This window comes from Haliotis asinina, chromosome 8, assembly GCF_037392515.1.
Source record: "Haliotis asinina isolate JCU_RB_2024 chromosome 8, JCU_Hal_asi_v2, whole genome shotgun sequence".
Classification (NCBI taxonomy): domain Eukaryota; kingdom Metazoa; phylum Mollusca; class Gastropoda; order Lepetellida; family Haliotidae; genus Haliotis; species Haliotis asinina.
In genome coordinates, this window is record NC_090287.1 from 18,431,870 (window position 1) to 18,454,930 (window position 23,061).

The following is a 23,061-nucleotide window of genomic DNA, read 5'->3' on the forward strand; positions in this document are numbered from 1 at the left end:
GACAACACAGTTTACACAACACTGCCTTTCATTAGCAATTATCCTTCCATGCAGTTCCAACGAACAGTATCTAATGGCAGAGACTGGACTTCAGCAATCCATACTTGCCATTAAAGGGGCACTGATGCGGAGCAATTTCCATGGACTGGTGTAAACTTTTGTTATTGTTCCAACCCGCCCCCCCGTGAGTACCCGGATGATATCCCAGAATTCGTGACTGGTTCGTGACCTCTGCTGGGCAGTCCATATGCGCAATTGATAGTTTAATTATAGACAGATCAACTAAGGTGAAGTCATTTTTACTTCATTACAAATGTATTATGAAAACAAATGAAACACTTTGAAGGTTAATCATCTGCCAGTGGTAGAAATGGTAAAAAACTATTTAGACGGAAAAATAATATTTGTATGATTTTGAAAATTAATGAAAGAACACACAGTTCACTTATACTTATAGTGAATTTCTAACATGACAGCAACATTTATACATTGTAGAGACTGCCAATGTGGATCCTATTTCACACACATACGCGATCTAGTGTGTGTTTTCTGTCATATAGATTCTGCTGAATGCTACAACAAATAAATTAAAACAAAATGCAAATAATGAATGTAAAACAGACTAATTTTATAGCAACAATGTCAGGCTACTACCTTGTTTAGGAATGTATCCATCAATATCCACATAAAAGAAATCGTATTCCATTCATCTCCAGCTGGTAAATAAACCTGCTCTGTGTCATGTGTCGTACAACAGTCTAATTTGTGAAAAAGTAACACATCATTTCACGTCTTTCACATTGGTGAAAACCTGATAAACCTCTCATTGGTCACCCAAGATAGCACACCTGGCAACTAATTGTATCATGTCCGCCATTCTAAGTAATTTAGTTAACCAATAATGAGCAATCAATCAATCAACGCAAGGGTGGTTAATTTTTTGAAAGGAGGATGTTGTTTTCACACTCGCACTTTACAACAGGGTGTAGTCAGTATAAATTAGTACATGTACACACGCTGCCTTTTCACAAATCCGCTAGAAGATAAAAGTAATTAGTCAATCAGGGTGTTATCGGTTAATCCTTTGATCGAAGTTTGTTTTTTTAACTCAGCTGATAAACTCTCTTGCATCACTTACATGCATATATTACATAACATACAATACATTTGCCATTTCAGACCTTAATTTATAATGTTGAGTATTTACTCCAGACAGGAGAAATGCCAAATGGGAACCTTTGTTGAGTAACCGAAGTGGTGTTACTACTAATTATACCTGTTATAAATTCATTAACTGACCATCCAGAGAATGATGACAACTAACACATGTATATTTATACCTTCAAACGCGAGTTAGAGCAAGGAAGATGTAATCTCTGTGTCACATGCATCCTGAAAACACTTATGGGCCAGAACTGTTTTAAGGATACGAACGAAACTTCGTTACATATGGAATACATACAGGCATTTGCTGTGTACTTGGGTAAATAGGTGTAATACGTTTTTACGCAAGAAAATTTTCAGATTTCTCTACCAAAGGCAAAGTCATCGTTTTTAGTTTACGAATTCGAATAAATCAACTGTGTGTTTATATTATCATAAATAATAAACCAGAGTACCTACCATAGCTATCAAAATTTACGTATGATATTTACTATCACAGCTGAACCAACACTCAAAACTACCTAAATATAAAGCTTTTCAATCTTTCGGATTGAAAGAAATGGCTTGCGACGTGCCTGTAGACATAATATTTTCACATAACATGATTAAATATCAAGGTTAAAAACACAGAAATAGGATCAAATTGGATCAGTAACTATACCATCCAAGCATCCATCCAACTACACTGCTAGGATATTTTGTTACGATCAGACAAGGAGTACCATGGATATTTTTAAATAATGGCATATGATGGGCATCCAGCCTCCTGACTGCATAGGTGAAGAAATTCTGCTAATATGGACAGAAGCCCAGTCCCTTTGTCCGTCACGGTCGAGGGAGCAGGCGCCGACTAATTTGCAGTTTGGTTTCGTAATTAGACCATTGGTGAGAAACATTATTTGCTCCGCATCAGTGCCCCTTTAAGTCACTACCCTGTAAGTCAAGGAGATGAAGCTCACCTAATACTGATCAATACCTCAAATTGCATTTGTCCATATGCTTGTCATGGATCAAATGACAGTGAAATTCATTACAAAAATTTATTTTATTCCTTTATTAGAGTTAAGGCATGGCAAATTCAGTTTCCAATTTGTATCACCTTCATTAAAAACAATGTTAGTCAATGCCCATTTAATGGAAAATTTGCTTGCATAGCCTTGGTTGATCAAAATCTGTTTACAGAATGTCAATTAATTTGTGGGATTTCGATTAGATTATGCCAATGCCAAACCTCCTGAAGTCAACAAGTTTGATAAGTAATCTTAAGGCACAAGAGAACAGCCTGGGATTGATTCTCCATATGGGAATAAAGTGTGAAGACCATTTCTTGTGTCCCTGCCATGATATTGCAGGGATATTGCTAAAAGCGGTGTAAAACCATCCTCATTCACTGACTCACTCACTATGTGTTATCATATCCCATCTGCATAAATTGATGCTTGTGGTGTGAAGTGCTGGTCAGGTCAATGCAGCATTTAAGGATGACATAATGGTATAAAACAATACATGTCAATGTTAAGATTTTTCACTGTCGTAACTTCAAGTAGGCTACATTTCCTTTTTTGACAAAGAAGCTTTAAACATAAATGTAACTCAATTAGCAAATACTGATTGTCCTGAAAAGAATGATTAAATTTGCACATGTTCTCAGATTTTTCAGTGTTAATGTAAAATATGTCCATAACAGATGTAGACATCTCTAATTTAGTCTAAATCAATATGAAAAGCTCCATTTCACTTAAAACAACGTCATCATTTATTTCTTTACCTTTATCTATTCTTGAAAAATGATGATTGCTGGATCCATAAAACAAGAAACAAATGGATCTGGACCAAAACATAAAAACACGTAAGCGCCACCGTGATGTTCTTACATGGACTTATGAAGCACACCTAATCTCCATGGAAACCATAATTCCAAAATAGTTAATTCAACATCTATGCATCTACAGAACATTCATTGACATTATGCATGTAATAATAATGCCTCTGATCTCAATAAATCAACATCAAACAACCATTTCTTGTAGATTACAATCATAGCCACCATCAGACATTTCTATACTTTCTAGAGCAGAGGGGTAGTCTACTGGTCAAAGTGTTCACTTGTCATGCTGAAGATCCAGGTTCAATACCCACATGGGTACAATGTGAGAAGCTCATTTCTGGCATCCATCATTGAGATGTTGCTGGAATATTGCTAAAAGCAGCATAAAACTAACCCTACTCACTCACTCTATACTTTCTTTTTCCAGGCAGTTTTTAGCCATCAGTTTTATTAATAATAATTTTTTCTCATAAATGTGATGCACTAAATTAACACATTATGATCTTAAATATAGTGACATTACTGAATCATCAACTCAACAGTAAACAAAAATATTGACAAAACACAACCTTGGCAACCAAGCCCAGGGTCTATTGAGGAACCATTATCATTGACAAATACATTGAGTTAGGATCAAGACAGAATTTAGAATGAATACTCATTACTGGCCAGAAAATTAGCGTATCTGAATATTTCTATGTGAATAAAATGTAAAATCTAACATTATTGTACTAACATTTATGAAGTTTAACAGTGAACAATGAAGTATTTGCTCAAGTGAAGCCTATCAGCCATGCTTGCATTTAGCAATACTAAACAAATATTGTTCACAGAAACCTGTGTCGGAGTCAATGGCTACACAAACAGCACAACAATAGCTGGCACACAAGTTGTAAAACAGCACAATACACAAGCCAGGTAGGATTCACACACACAAACACCTCCATGTAAGTCAATTACCATGATAAAACATGTCTGGAGAAATGCTTCAGTATTACCAGAGACCTCAATTGTGTCCCTGCACTTACACTCATTGTCCATTACCTAGAGTTCTGTAGCTTACCTTCCCAAAGGGAATAACATGCTTGTAGTGCGTAAATATCATATTACATGCCATGCTACTGAATGGTATAAACATAAGAACTTTATTTCAAACTTTGAGAGCAATATGGTACAAAGCAGCTTTTATCTACTGTAGTATATTGGTATTTCATGTTCTTCTTGTATGGATCAGATCATTACAGGTTGATAAATTTCCAAATGTTTTTCTACTTAAATATTACAAATGGTAACAAATTGTTAGCATGCTCCAAAACATACATTCTGGAACTTATTATATTGAAAATTCTTTTCACTATCTATATATTATAATCAAAGAGACCTAATAGTCTAATACCCAGATCTATGACGATCAGTGTTAGAATTGATCTCTAGTAACCCATTATTGCTGTAATAGGTAACTAATCTGGTTGACATGTCATCATATATCAATTGTGTAGATCGATGCTCATGCTATTGATCACTGGATTGTTTTGTTCAGACCACCTCTACATAGCTCAAGTATTGTGCCATAAAACCAAAATTACTCACCTAATAATTTATTAATAAAAGAATCTGAAACCATTTCAACCATCACAGACAAGCTCTGCTTGTCTACTGAATGCATGGGCCATTGAGTAGCCTGGTAGTTAAAGTGTTTGCTCATTACACCAAACATCCTGGTTCATTTCCCCAATTCCCAGAATGTGATGCCCATTTATGGTGTCCTCTGCTGGGATATTAGTGGGGTATTGCTCAGAGTGGTGTAAATGTAAACTCACTCACTATTGTTTGTATTTGACAATATCATAAGCAAGTATTCATAAATCACAAGCAAACAGTGATTATACCAGGTGTTCAAGAAAAGGTGAGTATAGCCTACCTCACCCATGACACCTGTGACAAACACCGAGATTATGCGCAATATGTCCAGGAAACCAAGACACCCACTCAACGGCACTGCATTTAATCCATGAGTAAATACTAACCACAAATATACACTAGGTCTGGTTAAAGTACATACTTCAACATGAGAGCCATGTTTATATTTTGTGGCAATAATTTCAGCCCACAGCGACACTAGCAGATTCATGGAAAACAAGAGCAGCAACTGATTGTCTGGGAAGTAAAGTGTGGAGGCTGACGTTCACGGCATTGTGTAATCATGACATTCAGGCTAGCACAACTTAATGGAGCCTTGCATGATCACTTTCCATTAACCCCTAATCTTAGGGAAAAACATGCCAGCTTCATAATGCTAATGTATTAGCACTAACAGGCCATGGATGACTGTTTGTCTACAATACTGACACACACATGACTGGAGTGGGTGAGTTTATGTTGTAGTTTTAATCGGCTTGTATCAGTACTGCAGCAACACTATAGTGCTGTACACATTGTACCCATGTTTGTCTACTTGGCACATTGTGATATACACACCTGAAGTAAGTGATTAAGTATAATTTGACTTCACTTTTATCAATAACACAGGAATATCACAGTGGGGGGACACCAGAAATGCACCCTTCAGGGATTGGGAAAGAGAACTTTGACAATGGGCCATTTTCAGGATTATTAGCCATTTTCTGAAATCAGAATGGGTCATGGCCCTTGCATCAAAAGTAAACTTCAAAATTTTAATGGACCATTTCTTATACTAACGGGCAAAATGGCCTATGGCCCCTGCCTTTAACAATCCCTGGGGACCCATGTTGGGATTTGAACAAAGGGTGCTTAGCATGACCAGTAAATGCTTAAACCACTAGGGTACCCCACTGCTCAAGAAATTACAGAAATGTCTGATAGTGGCTATGAATGAAATCTACAAGAAATAGTTTTTTATGTTGATTTATTTTAGATCAGGCACTTACGACTATCTTAGTGCTAAGAGAGCTTCGAAAATATAGGCCCTGGACACAGTGTCTGATAAATAATTAAGACAGTGTAAACACTGATTAAATAGTAATGGATACACAATGCCATTTCAGAAAGTGATCAAATGTAGCATGTTATATTTGGGATCACACTTTGTAAAGTACAGGTTCTGGTACTTTTGCTGGGATGAGTTTCCTCCAGGATTCGAACCCACACCTTTCGAGTCAGACACCTAATTGCCAGCACACAAAGTCAACCAGTTAAACAGTTATTTGTTCTCATTCCCAGATCCCCCTCATTCTGATACAATGTTTTCTTTTTTGTTTTCTAGTCATAATAAAATGTTACCTTATGCCTCGCAGATATCTCAGAGAAAGTCGGCCAAATTCCACACAGTCTTATAGAATAGGTTTAAAAATGTATCTGCCGATGAAGAATGTCTGTATTCCTTTAAATATTACACACTGTAGATATGATATTAACAATATTTCCTTCCACACTGTTCATTAATCATAGCATACAAAGTATGTGATAAATTATAAACCCTGAATCATGTAATATATCTCATCATGCAGTCTTCAATTATCATAAAATATCCATTTTCAGATGGATCTGTAAGTTATAGTATAACACAAGTGCTAAAATGTGTCTTGGCAAAACATTAATTAGGTGAGTGAGGATAATTACAGCCAAAAACATTTCTAGCAAGAAAATATAGATATTTCTAAAAAACACATTTACAAAAGCAGTGAGCACACCTTTTGCAAACAATACTTGTTATTTGACATTGATTCAAAACAATGTGTAAGAAAAACAATACAATACTGAACAGCTGCCAAACTTCAGTGGCTTAAAGCAGTATTTCCCATCTGACATGCACTTGGCATATCAGAGCAAAAAACAAAATGGCTGAATGTCACGACAGATAGATTTAAGCATTTTGAAAGAATCAGGTGATCCTTGACTTTTTTTAAGCAGCATAGGTAATGACCCCACACAGATGTGGTCTGACCTGTGCCCTAGATCAGTTGCAGTGATATTGATGCCTGATTTGGTTCATTCTGACATTGCATGATAAGAAGCAATCTAGATCATCTAAGACACGAAATCAATAAGCTGATGACAGGAATCTGTTTGCATTACAATTTAAAAACAAACTCTTAACAAACACTCACTGAATCAGACATTGCTCAGATGTAAATATGGTAAAAGGGTAGTCAATTATTTAAATTAGACAATTTTAAGAGAGTGGTCACAACCGCTGTAGACATTACAAGTTTTCTTTGTGTGCCTATGTAGGTTTGGCTACATTCCAGGTAGGTATCTGATCAGAATTTATAAATGTGGCCTGTATGAAAAAGCAAAATTGAAAAAAACCTCTTTGTCCAATGTAATCACTTTTCATTTAGTATTTGTTCAATGACATATTGCAAGTTACACCTAGTAAGTTAGACAGCTGAGGAACAGAAGCCTGACCGAATGGAGCTCTTAAACTTTCATAATTGTGGCTAAACCCACAACACACGTAGGGAGCTGACTAGACTAATGACTAGTCACTGAAATGAATATATTTTATTGAAAAAAGTTCATAGTACAAAAGACATAACATACTGAAATAGAGCCCTAAGGTTTCCTTCATTTTCAGCTAGGGAAATCTAGACTTGCCACATTTTCTAGACTTGCATGAACTTTCTTGAATATATTTGCTTTGGGTTTGTACGACAGACTTGGTGCTGACAAACCAAGATCCAGCAGAATTTGGGATTTGAACACATGCCATAGGCATAGACACAGATAACTTTCTGAGTCACTGAGTTATGTACTAACGGGTGTTCATGTCAACTAGGTATCCAGATTTTCTTTAACCAAATAAATCACTTCACTCAATCTCAATAGAGTATTTTGCTATTTTCCATTAATTGCAAAAATATAATGAAGCTTAAGTGTTGATATAGGTGTTTGTTATTAATGTTTTATCAGTGATATGAGAAACAATAAGAAAGACAGCAAGTTGCCAAGTTCATGTGCTGAATATCACAATATACCTCAGTTACTTATCTATCCTCAGTAACCTCTAAGGTAAAATTTGACATTTTTGTGTGTACACATGTAAAATCAAATTTATTGAGCATTTACAAAAATTCAACCATACTTGTACTCAGCAGATGCATTATAAATTGAGTTTTCACTTAAATGCTTGTGTCATTTACACAGATACGCAGCTTTTCTGTACCTCTACATAGGTTTCTGGCACAAATAAACGACTCTACTCAGAAAAGCTATTTGCAGCATCTCAGTCAACGGGTTTACAAATAAACCAATCCGTAAGCAAACTTACAGTCCTTCAGGTACACATAATGTATGGTTATTAATTAATCATTGTTCAAGGTATATACAGTACTTCATTACAAAAGGAAAACAGCGAACACTACCAAGCCTCACTTCAAAACATTCATGCTTCATGTCCCTTTAATGACAATGAGATGTCTAACTGATCTATTAACACTTAGTAATCACTTGAATGAACAAATAGGACACAACAGTGAATTTCATTTACCAAGTTTTTTGTTGTTTACCTGATTTCATCTCTGATTTTCATAAAATCAGTTTTTCATTTCACTTTCTGTAATATCTGGTTATTTTCTGGCACTGTCAATCTGAAATTTATCTATAGAACTTTATTTAAAGTGAGTGAGTTAGTTTTATGTTGCTTTTAGCAATATTCCAGCAATATCTCCTTGGGGAACACCAGAAATGGACCTCACACATTGCACCCATGTGGGGAATCAAACCTGGGTCCTTGGCATGATAAGCGAACATTTTTACCACCAGGTTAAATACAAACACTTCAGTTTCTTCATACTTTCAATGTTTAAGCAAAATAAACTTCCCATGTGAATCTTAAAGGAAGAAGATTGTACCCGTAGATGGAAACCATGTTGTGAATATTCATACAATTCAGCTTCTATTTCACCATTCAAATTATGTCATACAACACACAGGATACACATAGAAGTCTTGTATGAATACCAGATAATAGTTAGAGCATAATGTGCACAAGAACTTCAAGGCAACGACACAACAATACACCATGACGCACTGCCAGAGGCGTACATGACCCACAGTGCAGTGTAGACAGCTCTGGGGCCAATCCAAACTGGGCTTCCATATACCAAGCTTGCTTCAAGACAGTCCAAACCGAATGGCCTTTTGATACAAGTTATGAGTGATGTCAGAGCCTTATTCAATGAGCTGAAAGGCGTGTATGTTGGCCTCATAAAATGATTGTGTAGAGGTAATACTGTGTAACATTTTGGATCAGGATTAATGAAAAACCCTTAGCTACATGTCATGAGGAGAAATTAGGTTACCAAGATTACAAGGTTTGACAAAGGACCTGATCAGTGGCACAATAGTAGCAGGTGCTTGGTACAGGTCAGTAAGATGATATTCCCTTGTCAATAGATCATGGATATTCAATGGCATAGATTATATCAATAGTTAATTATGGGTTCACAATCCTGTTGGGTATAGACCATTGTATATAAAGGAGAATGGTATTATCTCCGAGGACAAACATACTAAATTGTTCAATGTATTATATAGGCCATAACTCGCGTTAACCGTGTCCAAAAGCATTGTGTGTAAGTAATTAATGTGTCTGTATAATGACCTGGGAGACATATACCTATGTTTTAAGGGTATCATTCCACCATTGTCAAGATAAAAATCAACTTAGTAACTCTAGAATATAACTATCATGACAAAAAGATATACACATATAACCTGTAAACCACGATTTTAAATAATGATGAAGTTTCACACTACGTTTGTAAATACTGGTGTCTTGCATTTTTAATAAATGCATATTTTGATCTTCTAGTAAAAGTTTCGTAAGTGACAGGACAAAGTGAAATTAGCAACTGAATTTTGTGATTTAATAAGCACGCCTCAACTACTGAGCAAAGGAAAGTTATCACTTATCAAGTAAAAGCATGAAGAACAAAAATGCTTGTACAAGTTTGAGCCCAAGCTGAAAAAACATTTGTCAAACCGCAGTAACAATCCAGCTGTTGTAAAATTTTGTACGAATCGTGCATTTTCCAAAACATTAAAAACATTACTGCAGAACATTGGTCTATAAATACTAATGTTCTGCAAGCATGCAGGAAGTAAACAGAGAAACTGTGTCCAGGGACATGGAGGCCCCGGCTGTTGTTGGAAGCGTTGCTCTGAATGTGCTCTTGTGATTAATTTCAACTAAACAAGTTCAATAAACATCTATTCAGCTATGAGATGCACACCGTTGTGCTATGTATGCATACATGTATAAGCTTAATCAATTCTGTTGAGCAGGTTTTGAGGAGAAGTGGAAAGACTTTAAATCCCCTATTTCATGATCATCGGGGAGAAATTCCACAAAATTTATTAAAGTTCAAATGCCTCTAAACATAACAAAACCTATAAAATACAAAAACAAAATATGACATGTACACCTTTAGAGTCTCTGTAAAAGACATATGTAAGCTAACTGAGGTTTGTGCAGTGGATTAGGAGAAATGGATAAAGTACAGCCCCTGTTGTATGGGACAAACAGGATGAATTGAAACAAATTTAAATCATCTGTTGAAGTGACAAAATTAAGAAACTGGATGAACAAGTTATGAAATGCACATAGAAGTTCAATCAATTCTTTTTAGCAGCTTTTGTGGAGAAGTGGATAGACTTCATCCCTTATAACACCATATTCAGGGAGAAATTCAGCAAAATTTCAAATGGCATTAGACTTAAGAAAACATAAAACCACAAAATCAAAATATGAGACGCATGCCTTTTGAGTCCCTATAAAGCACATGTGTAATCTAAATGAATTCCATAAAGCAGTTTTTGACGAGATGTGGATAATGTACACAGACACACAACCTTCCCCACCCTCCCCTTCATCCCCTCTTACTCTGTCATCATACAGAAATTGAGGAAACTGTACCAAAGTTCACATGTCTCTAAACTCACAAAAAAAAAAACCCAATAAGATACAAAAACAAATTATGAGATGCACACCATTAGAGTCCCAGGAAAGCCCATGAATGAGTTCACAGAATTCCACATAATATTTTACTGTGGAGAAGTGGATAGAGTACATTCCCTGTTTCGTATGGTCAGACAGCTGGATGTACGGATGCACATGGAGGGTAACCCTATATGCCCCCTGACATATATGGTGCGGGCATAAAAAAACAAACAAAAATACGCCAAGACATATGTACGCCAAGACATATGCAAGACAGGCCATAGACTAGCAATCGATATGGTCAATATGGGGGCTATAGAATGGTAACAACGGCACTAGGACACATCAACAGAAGAGCAGTCAATCAACAACTTGTTACGGCTGGTATATGAGCCTAATGAGCCTACAGTGGAATGGCCTTGGCCAATATAATGAGCATGAAGAGATGGCAGAAGGTTTTCAATGTAGAGGAGAGTGACTGGTTCCAAACTGTGTTCAAGAAGTTCATCCGTTAGGCTGACAAAAAATGCCATGCGAATGAACACATGCCATATATAAAGTCGTACTTACTTGTTTAACTCAATATAATGTTAAAGATGCCATTTGAAAAACAGGCATACCTCAATACAAGGAATGCTTTACATCACATCAAACAATTTCTTGCCCACAAGGGCTAACGTATCGGAGTTCATATTTTTCGTACAATGCCGTATGTCAAAATATCACTTTGTCATGATAACGTGACATCATGAACAATGCCATGACGTCACCGTTCTTCTGTGGCATTGCGTTCTACTGCCAGGTCAGGTTTGAAAGTAGATTTGGGTTTATTTTCCTAAATTTAAGGACTTCAGTAATAAACAGAATATTATTTTCATTCCCAAAACATACTATTTTTACGACACTCATGCCTAAATATCGGTATATCCCTTGCTCTCATTCGGGAAATGACAACATTTACGCACCTGTGTGGTAAACATAGTATGACATGGGCACTCATATAATATCCTCTATATATAATGAATGAACAGAACTGATACATCATTATGAAAGTCTTCCTGCTGTGATGAACAATGCTTACATGGTTAAATGCAAATACATACCTTTCATAAGTCTGCTTCATCTTTTTACACGCAACATACGTCCCATCTTCCTTATTTTGGCACTTAAGTACATCAGAAAAGGTTCCTTCACCTTTTTTGCCTAATATCCTGTATTCTGAAACCAAATTAACACATCTAAGTGAAGGAATGTAAACAGTATACATGTAGTGTATGAAATAAGTTCAAAACCCAGCCAGACATCAAGGCTGGTTAGTTGAAAATGATATCAGTCCTAAAGGGATTTAACCAGGCCAGATGTGGTGAATTTAACCAGATGAATGGAACATCTATATTTTTTATCTAAGCAAAGGGATGTAAACAGTAAAACAATCAGGAGGAAGGGGTGAGTGGAATTTTAGTTAGAGATGAGTTTTTTTCAGTCACAGCTTCAACAGGTATTTCTGTGAATAAATAATTGTCTGGCATGCAAATTGCCGTTATCTGTGAACTCTAAATACACAAAGAGAGATGGTAACAAACACAAATTTTCTGATTCTTTTCATAGCAAACATTCACTAAGCAGTGAGACAATATGTTAAAATATTCAAGACTGTTGTAAGAATGAATTAATGGATAAGTAGTATTCCAGGAACATCAAAGTAGAACGCTTCGCATATTCTACCCATGTGGAGAACCAAACTCAGGTCTTCAGGGTGACAAGCAAACACTCTACTCATTCAGTTACTCCACCGCCCTGACTGGGATAAGACTCTTGGAAGTTGTCTATTGTTGGTTTGCAGTTTTACGCCACACTGGGCAATATTCCAGCTATATGGAGGAGGTCTTTTAATACGGACCAGACAATCCAGTGATCAACAGCATATGCATCAATCTATCCAGTTAATATACAATGACATGTCTGTTAAGTCTGTGAATCTGATGATCCTTTACCGTAAGTCACCTTCTATGAATAGAATGTGTTGCTGAAGACCAATTCTAACCGAGATCTTCACTGATCTTCACCTGTGCTTGTTGTAAGAAGAAACTAAATGGATCTGGTAGTCTGGCTCCGTGACTAGGCGGGTCGTGTCATGCCCTTGGGGTATAGGCTCTTGTTTACATAAAACACTGGACCTGATGCAATTATTTACAGGCTGCCATACTACAAACGGAATATAATTAACTGTAATATCAACACTGAGTGTGCATGAACTTAAAAATCTTTGGTTCCATTATTGAATATAACAAACAAATCTCTTGAAAAACGTCATACATATATTTTCAAATTTGCAGCAATACTCAAAAACAAATAAGAGATACTTTAGCAAATTTAACTATAGGGAAATATTGATCTTGCTTATAGGGCAAGCTTCTGTAGAGTAATGAAGTATGTATGTAGGTGGTCTCAGCTTCATTAATGATTGATAAAGTGATTGTGCTGGGAAGACACATTTGTGATAGATAAACACTGAACAAAGGAGGAAAACCAACACTGTCACTTTTGTGTTGATCTTAGGATTCCGAAGCATAGGCTCCTGTATTTAACTATAACACAAAGAGACAATACCTTGCAGATAAGGCTCTGCAGCTCACCCAAACTGTTAACATGAGCTTTGAGCATTTTCTCAGTGAAGTGGTACTTGCGCTATATACATACTGTTATTGTGTTTCAGTCCTTTTAATTGTAAGTAAGCATGTGATCACTCTTTTCAGCAATATTTCAGCAATATCATGGCATGAAACACCAGAAGTGTGATTCCTGCATTATACCTATGAGATGAATTGAACCAAGATCTTCATCTTGAGGGATGAATACATGACTGCAAGGCTAACCTGCATGGCCCCATATAATTAGGATTCTGTTATCATGCATGTATGTTATGTAAACGAAATCATCAGTGGTGTAACAGGTAAGCTAAACATGCTTTGATCCACTGTCCATGGTCCAGAACATTTGGTAAAATACCTTTTCAGTAATGCATAGGCTTCTGAATAAATGGGGAACTATGTCCAGTTATGATAGTATTTTAGGACCACATAATCTGATGTGGCATGCCAAGTCAGTAATCATGATTGTTGCACAAAATGTGGGACAGTAATTACTTTGTCTTTGTCAAACACACTATTATCCCTAACATCCCAACATTTAAGTCATAAAATTATATGTTTAATCTTCAGTTCTCTTCCATCTTCAACATTTCAACCCACCACGGTTGCATGATACGAACAGATCTCACACCTCAAGACGGCTGAGTATAGTTCAACCATTTTGAAAGGTAAGTTACATCACAGCATGGCACCTTGTTGATGCAATTTGAAGCGAAATAGATGAATTAGATGTTAGACATTTACCTTGAACTGCACATGTGTAGCTATGGTTTCAAAAGAAACCTAAAAACATTATCACTGCCATAACTGATTCATACTGTAAAGCATAGAATTCAGCTTTGTACAGCATTCGGCCATTATAACATGACATTACATTACATCTTGGGTCTCATCTTTACTCACTTTAGACATTATATTTACAACAAACATTTTATTAAGAAAAATTAATCATACTGCAAAAGTGAAGATGACAAATTTATACAAATTGGAAGTTTTACCATGTTTCAGCTGATTTCCCAATAACATGTGACAGTGACTTTACCTTACAGCTTTCCACTGCTCAAAACTGAACAAACTGTTTGTCCTAGTTTCTGTCTGTCTTTTTAAAATAATAAAGCCTGCGTATAATGTAAATGTGATTCTCTGCTTATTAGGCCAGACACTACCCTGGGTCTGTGAGATTGAATCCCTATAAAAGTGACAAGACATTCAAGCTTAATTGATCTGGATGATTTGCAAAGACAAGAGATCTTGGTCTACATGATATGACAAAACATACCTTGGTCTTCATGATTTTAATAGGACAATAGATCTTGGTATGGGTTATATAACAAAATTTACATCCTTGTCTCGATGATATTAAAACCAGAGAGAATAGTATAGCAAAAGCAAATGAGATATCTTGATGTTAACAGCAATACATTTTGCACTTGCATCTGGATATTAACGGTTGAAGTATCTAACATTATCATACCTTAATTCTGATACTACAACTAATGAAGATCATTGCCTGCTGATGCAAAACAACTATGCGTTAATAGGTATGGTACATACTTATTAAACATCAAATTAGGTAATACATGACAAATTAAAAAAAATATTACAAATTCAAATATGGCTGCTACAGAGGCCATTCTTAAAATCAGGTAAGAATTTCGAAAGGAGTCCTTAAGAAAGAAAATTGTTTCAATCATGTACACAGATTCAGTTTCAAACTTACAGAAGGCTCAGAGTATTCTAGATGAACATTGATATGTGAAGGGTAAGGGCATAACTTGGTCAAACAAAATGTAAAAAACAATAAACATTGAATGCTTTACTGTAAGCTCCCTCAGTTCAAACACATACAATGTTGTGGTACTTAAAATCTTAGGTATAGAATCAGTCTAGAAATTAACACTTTGGTGTGCATATTGTTCACACCAGTATTTACCTCTTCCAGTTATTCTGAAATCCCACAAAGACAGATCCATATCCTGCCTTGTCATGTGAGACTAAGGTATGCCCCCCTCGGCTGGTCCACACTGAAGGGGTGATAGTGCCTATTCATAGCCTGATCACCCTCATACAAAGCTGTGTCTACAAGTACTGGCACAAGTCATAACAGAAGAGGTCTGTTGATATACAGACCACTCTTCACTGGCTGTACTTATTGCCAGTGTGTAATAAACGTTCCTTTATTTGTGTCATAACTGTCTTATACACCATCTTGTCTCTGTCAAAAAGATAAGGGTTATCAACAGTGCTTACAACCTCCATGTACAAACATGCAAAAGAAATTAAACAAAACAAAAAAAATATGCAGGTGGTTTTCTATTAAGCAGAATTTCTGCATTTTTCAAAAGTAGAATAAATTACTTTTTCAGCATATTTAATAATCGTATATGACATTTGTATATGTGTCTCTAAATCATTCCTGTGTAGTAAGCCACAGATATATGTGAGTGAGAAAATGAGTGAGTGAGTGTGTGAATGAGTGAGTAAATCGGCTTTGAACTATCAAATACATCACAGGGGAAGTCTAGGTGGAGTAGCCTGATGATATTGCTGGAAATACTGGAATTGCTAAAGGTGGCATAAAACTAAATTCACTCACTCACTCATATACTTCATAGCAGAATAGCCTCATGCAGAAGAGAGCCTTGAGTGATATGGTCTGAGAAAGAAATCACTGGAACTGGTATGAACCTGTAAACTTTAATTCATATTCAGGACCCATTCCTAACTAATGCCCCTTGCTCTGCATATCTAATGACTAAAGTGTTTCTGTGTATCATATGACTAATACTGGCATTGCATTTCTACTTCTTATATCCACTATTATGTAAATCCGCTAAATTTCTCAAAGAAATACTCGTATGACAATAGCTTATCTACTATCTACTAAATCTTGTTTCTTAAACAAATAGATTTTCACAAAAAATATCATGTAGTCCTATTTCTGGAAACAGGAACTCTTTCTGAACCTTAAATCAATACATGTAAATAATGCATCACCAGAATCTGGTTTCCAACCAAGTGTATCACAGGGACAATGGGGTAGCCTAGTGGTTAAAGCATTGGACTGTCACACCAAAGACTCTGGTTCAATTCCCCACAAAAAATATGAAGTCCATTTCTGGTGTCCTCAGCATGATATTACTGGAATACTGCTAAAAGCGGTGTAAAAGCAAACTCACTTACCCACAATAAAATCAGAGCTATCCCTCTGAACTCGATCTGTCTGATACTAACATTAATATTCCACAGATCATCAAAAGGTTTCACTTTAATTTGATACCCCTTCCCATTAACCTGTGATAGACAATACATACATGTGTCATTTTCTCATGTCATCTTCCTTCCCCATGAAAGAAGAAAGTTGGTCACCCCCAAATCCTACAATGACCTCTTTTGTATTGTAATATTTTTACATCTCTCTTACTAACCCTCTCATGCTTCATTGACTCAATTATCAATATATCACCATATCCCAATTGTGAAGATCGATGCTCATGCTGTTGATCACTGTCTGGTTCAGACTCAAGTATGTACAGACCACTGCCATATAGCATGGCTGGAATATTGCTGCATGAAACAACACACATAAACCCTTATAAATGCTTAGTTAGCAAATAATTATGCCACAGAAATACTTGTAACTTATTTAGTCACTGACACCTAAAAACACATAATGTGTGTATTGTATTTCTAAGACTGCAAGTAGCTGCCATCTTATATAAAGAGGTTATCTGTGACTGCGAGGCAATATTTGAACCTGGGTAACAGTATTCAACATAGGTCACAAACCTGGAAGTAGAGCCAATGTTTGTTTAACACTGCACTCAGCTATATTCAGTCTATATAGCAGTGAGTGAGTGAGTGAGTGAGTTTAGCTTTATGCCGCACTCACCAATATTTCAGCTATATGGCGGCGGTCTGTAAATAATCGAGTCTGGACCAGACAATCCAATGATCAACAACATGAGCATCAATCAGCGCAATATTAATAGGAACCAACAACGTGTCAACCAAGTCAGTGAGCCTGAACACCCGATCCCGTTAGTCGCCTCTTACAAGAAGCATAGTCGCCTTTTATGGCAAGCATGGGTTGCTGTAGGCCTATTCTACCCCGGGACCTTCACGGGTCCTATATGGCAGTGGTCTGAACCAGGCAATCCAGTCATCAACATCATGAGCATCAATCAAAGCAACAGGGGATGCAAACCAGGAAGTTATGTCAATGTTTGTTTGGTTGTAACACTGCTCTCACCAATATTCCAGCTACACAGCAGAGGTCTGGATCAGACAATCCAGTGATCAACATCATAATCATCACACTATGCAACAGACAGCACAAATCAGTAAGTAGAGCCAATTAAAGTGAACATTTCAACATAAACAACAGTGCCCCTTTCATTTCAGGTGGTGGTAGAAGGGGTAAGAGATAGATATGAGGGTGAGTTTTGAGGTGGGCAGCCGTAGGGGAACGAAAGTGGGGAGAGGCAAGTTCAGATGACACACACACCTTCTTCTGCTTACAAGTCTGCCTGAATCAGCCAGTCTTCATGTATTTTGTTTGAATTACTGAGTTGAGTAGTGCACATTTCTTTTCCAAAATCCTGAACACATCTCATTCCTAATTGTAATTCATAAGGGTCTTAAATTCCCATTATGATCTTGCACCAGAACATAATAAATGACAAAACAAGTACTGGTAATTTTATCTGTACTAAGTAATCAATACATCATTGTCAATATTTATCAAAATGAAATTGCATCTCACCTAGTCACTTGAAAATGTATGGAATGGCATAACAATGTCCCTAACACCCTACAGATACCACAAGTCATTTACATACAGAATAAATAAACAAACATGTTCCCAGATCATCTGCTGGTGCTGCTTGTATTTAATGACAGATACCTCGCTATGTGAACACATATGGCTCAAGTCTGGATCTCCAAGTATTGATATATGTCCTGTCCTGACTGATACACTTAATATGTTTATACCTTGACAGTTGCTTATTTCTGTGTGGTCATTATCAGGCCAAGGCCCTGTCCAAAGAGATATCTCAGTGCTCAGGAGATTGTTAGTTACGTAACTTACTTTAGCATAGGGCTAAACAATAAAATGTTGTGATTCCCATAAAATTTAGGGTAGATAGGTAGGATTTCTTAAAACATAATTTTCAGAAGTAAAGGACACTGTATAATTGTTTATTCAATCAAGCTTGTGACCATCATGTCAACTTTCTCTATCAGAGTGACTCATGTCCGTCGGTGCCATGAAAAAACAATGCTATCTGAATGCTTCTTCACACTGTACATGCAATTCCATAAAAATCATTTTCACCCCATCCTTGCCATAAATTATGAATGGCCCTTACAATAAACTTTATTTTCACAGATCCATATTGTTATGTAAAAAATCCCCCCACATCCACCTAGTCCATATTTTTTTAACATACAGTTGTGCATCAGATAAAACAGTTGAGTTACAAATTATATCTGGCATTTGCTTACATTTTCCTATGTTGCGAGATAATAAATTAAATTTACATTCTTTCCTGTTCTACTGTAAACGACCATTTTATGCCACATTTAGTCAGTTTTAACTTTAAGGATTTTTTCAGAAATCATTTCTTCAGATGTTGGCCAACATTAACACACATGCTTACAATCTCCCACAACTTTAAGTACCATAATCTATTTTTAGGGTTAATTCCTGAAATGTTTTGAAAATGAGACTGAAATGCTTCCGAAAAATACAGGAAGTTGTTGAATATTTAAAATTGTCTAGTGTCAGTTTAACATGATATGTCACATCAACACCAGAGAATGATAGTCGATATAATGCAGAAAAAAAAATTCATTGGCCACAAAAGGCAAACCTGTAGTGAACAAGTGGATTTCAGAATGAATGTCATTTTAACAGCTGTAATGTAAACATACAGTTGTAACACTATCTTACAGATATATGCATCTGCCTGGATAAGGCAAGGTTATGTGTAATTAAATACATTGTCCAATATGTATTTCCTGCAGATGTGACAGGGCTGCCAAACTCATTCTAAGAACAGGCTTACAGGAGGTATAGGACTGCACATTTATTCTAAACAGACAGAATCATGCACAAGTAAACACCAGGATTAATGCTGCTACTGAAGTAGGAGCAGCTAGATCAATTCTATTCACCTGAATTATTAGCTCTTAGTTTATGATAAGGGGGTCAATCTGCAGACATGTTCATTAGTTAAGCTACATTATTGTCCATTGTAAGACTAGTTTAGTGTAAAAAATGAAACTGGGAATTAGATAAAGATCATGGTTAAATCTTGATCATATTAATTCCATTAACATAGCTACTTGTTCTGACCTTGAGAACAAACTGTTTTGTCATAGGCAATGTTATAAGATGGACCTAAGAGACTGGCCACTAATTATCAGCGTTGGAAACTTCATAACATTTCAAATAACAATCTCAACCATCCCTCCCCCCATAAATTTTGGTCAAAATTATGGCCATGAAGTTCATATGCAAGTTATAAATTACACTGTTTCTGATAATATATGAAAAAGAATACAATCAAACATAATGAGATATTTTAACTTATATCTGTTAAAGAAATTGTATTTCTTGTATAATTTCAGTACCTGAATTGTTATAAAACAAATACTGAGCAAATGTTAGATTAAGTTAATAATTAAAGAGCAATAATTTGTCTGAAGATGGGTAATTATGATTCTTATTCCACATCTCCTTGTATGAACATGAAATGTGATAAAATAAAAGTAACAAAATCCATACAAAACAATGTCTCTACTTGTATCTGAACATTTAAATGGATGTACTACAATGTATTGTATTACAACATGTTTTTCAGACCCACATTAACAGTGGTTTAACACACAATATTTCATCACTGTGTTGGTCTGCATTTTCAGGCTATATCAGACTTATCTTCCTTGGTGTGAACCACAGCTTGAGAATGAACCACATTCACTCCCTGACTAGGAACAACCCAATTACCTGTTATTCCACAAGACATATGTTATATTTAGTATTTTCATAGTAAGTGCCAAACATATTAGTGTGAAATGAGTACCAACAACCTATCAGCTGAACACACCTTGACTCACATCTGAAATACAATATTTCAAGTGTACTGTTAATAGTTCTATAAATCATTTTCCACTGAGATGTTTTTAATGATATGTATTTATATATTGAAAAATAAATATAACAAGCCTTTGAAAACCTAACTGTTGGGTGTTGTTACACGTGTAAAATAATATATCACGCGTTGCCCACTAAGCATATAAAATTCCATTTAGTGATACTATCAACAAGCAATTCCTGCTTTTAGAGTGTTCCCGTTGCAAGGGACGCCTTGGCCACTTACTTGATGACAGCAGGTTCATCCGGGCGAAGGTTGGTATGACATCGAACAAAGAAATGTTCAAACTAAATTCATGATTGTGTTAAAACAGTCGCCACATGTATATTCATTTTAAAATCCTCGAAAAGAAGGCGCATTAATCCATGTTGCCACTCGTTCGATTAACATTGAGCAGTCTGTCACAACATGAGACCTTTGACCTTTCTGTTCCGATTCTTACACCGCATTAATATTGCCTTGGGTGAGATTGGGGGTAGAAGGGTATTACTATTAATGCATAACAGTAATCAAATCAGAAGAGCAGGAACGTCTGCTAGATTTGTTTGTGCAGAGATTACGGTACAAATGCGACAGAACTCGGACTATATTAAGCGCGGATGGATAACTCTTGCTAATTGTTCGGTCTCGTTCGCGGTACGTCGTCTGCAAAGGGAACGAATGCCTATGAGAGAAAGTCACATACATCGCTATGACGACAGTACACAAAGATTCGTTTGAGATCATTATTAATGGGTGTTCGTAAGACAGTGCTATATAAATGCATGTCATATGGACCTAGAAGGATGTTCACTATATCGAGATTTGGCTGTGATAGTGATAATTTCAGCACCCAGTCGGCATGACTCCGCGCCTAGTGACGGGACGCGCTCCACTAATCGTCGTCAAGTTGTGAGGCGGCGCGTGAATTAAGGACGTGTTCTGGGATTTGAACATGTTTCATTTCAAGGTGATAAATATCAGAAGACAGCATCAAAGTTGTCCGACCTCATTGTATCAACGAAATCGTTTCAGTAATAATGACCGTGAATGTCATGATCAAGTATTGGTAGCCTGTAAAACGTACATTGATTTCTCATTCAGTGTCGTTCCTGGTTACATCAGAGCATGGTAGTCAGAGATACGGAGTTTCTTTCACTGGGCCACGAATTTCCTTTTTCGAAATTCCTTTCGCCAGAACATCAGAAAGTCATAACCTGGTTCCATCCGTGCTTTCCTCTCGAATTGCATTCCGAGATCGAATCTCAAAGTTGCCCCCATCTTGGTCTAGGGGCACCAGCTTGTTACTTTTCATGGCGGCGTTAAATCCAAATCACTGTTGAGATATGGAATGGCGTTTGGGAATAGCGAAGAGGAGGAAGAAGCCAAATAATGAATTATTTGCAATTATTGTAATGTCCAGTGACTATTTAGCCCCATACGTATAAATACCGGGTGTAGTTTGGTTGGTTGCTGTTGAACGTCACCCTCGGGAGTCTTCCAGTTATTTGGAGGCGGTCTGCAAATGATCGAGTCTGGACCAGACAATCTTCCGATCAACACCATTAGCATCTATCCACGCAATTAGGGCAGTTGATGTGGCTCAACATGGTTTACATGGTTCAAGGCAGTGTGTGAAATAGCCACTAGCTCTTGGATAGTAAAAATACAGTCGGGACAGTAAATCTCCACAGTTACTGTTCCGACTGGCTAGGGAATTCCCATGTCATTTTGTAAACATAACACTATCACAGACTAGTCAAGATATAATTATTACCTTAAATCACTTCGTTTCTACTTTCGAATATCGGGCAAGCGATTTTTTTGTGGGCTAGTAACTTTCAGGCATAGCTAGCCCGTCTAGTTAGCAACGTTAAGGTTCACATATTTCTAGGCGAGCCGCAAATCATTGTTGCATGTGGTGCTAGTGGTTATGGTACACCGTGGCGTAGGTACCTTATGAAACAAACGCCCGGGTTTACACATGATTGTTGCGAAAAAGGTTGGCCAAACCCTCAATACTATCTAAATATAAAGCTTTGCAACCTATCGGGTTTACACGAAAAATGGTCTTTCGATTTGCGCCTGGTACAACACGTCTCATTTAGCACAAATCCATCAATAGGGTAGGAGACGCTTGAATATAACTCAGTCTCACGGTGCATAGAACAAACGTTAAGAGAAAACCAAATATGGTGCGTCATCAATACCCGGAACAAGCTCTCACATATACAGTGACACAGGAGTGCATATACAAACCATTCGTGTGCCACGTCGTCACCAATGTATTCATGTGACCATATGATATGTGTTCAAATTGTACCATAAGTAAAAAAATCTGTTTGCGTATGG

At 36.6% G+C, this 23,061-nt stretch overlaps 1 protein-coding gene across 2 annotated transcripts in view; it reads right to left on the reverse strand.

Annotated features, from left to right (window-relative positions):
- Positions 1–21,059, reverse strand: part of LOC137295123 (MAPK/MAK/MRK overlapping kinase-like) — a 50,943-nt gene extending 29,884 nt beyond the window's left edge. For both annotated transcript variants that reach the window (XM_067826446.1, XM_067826445.1), the window contains exons 1-2: positions 20,956–21,059; positions 12,020–12,134 (exon numbers count right to left, since the gene is read on the reverse strand). In XM_067826446.1, the coding sequence (XP_067682547.1) occupies positions 12,020–12,134; positions 20,956–20,974 (134 nt within the window). In that variant the 5' untranslated portion in view covers positions 20,975–21,059. The remainder of the gene's footprint in view (positions 1–12,019; positions 12,135–20,955) is intronic.
- Between the last annotated feature and the right edge of the window lie 2,002 nt (positions 21,060–23,061).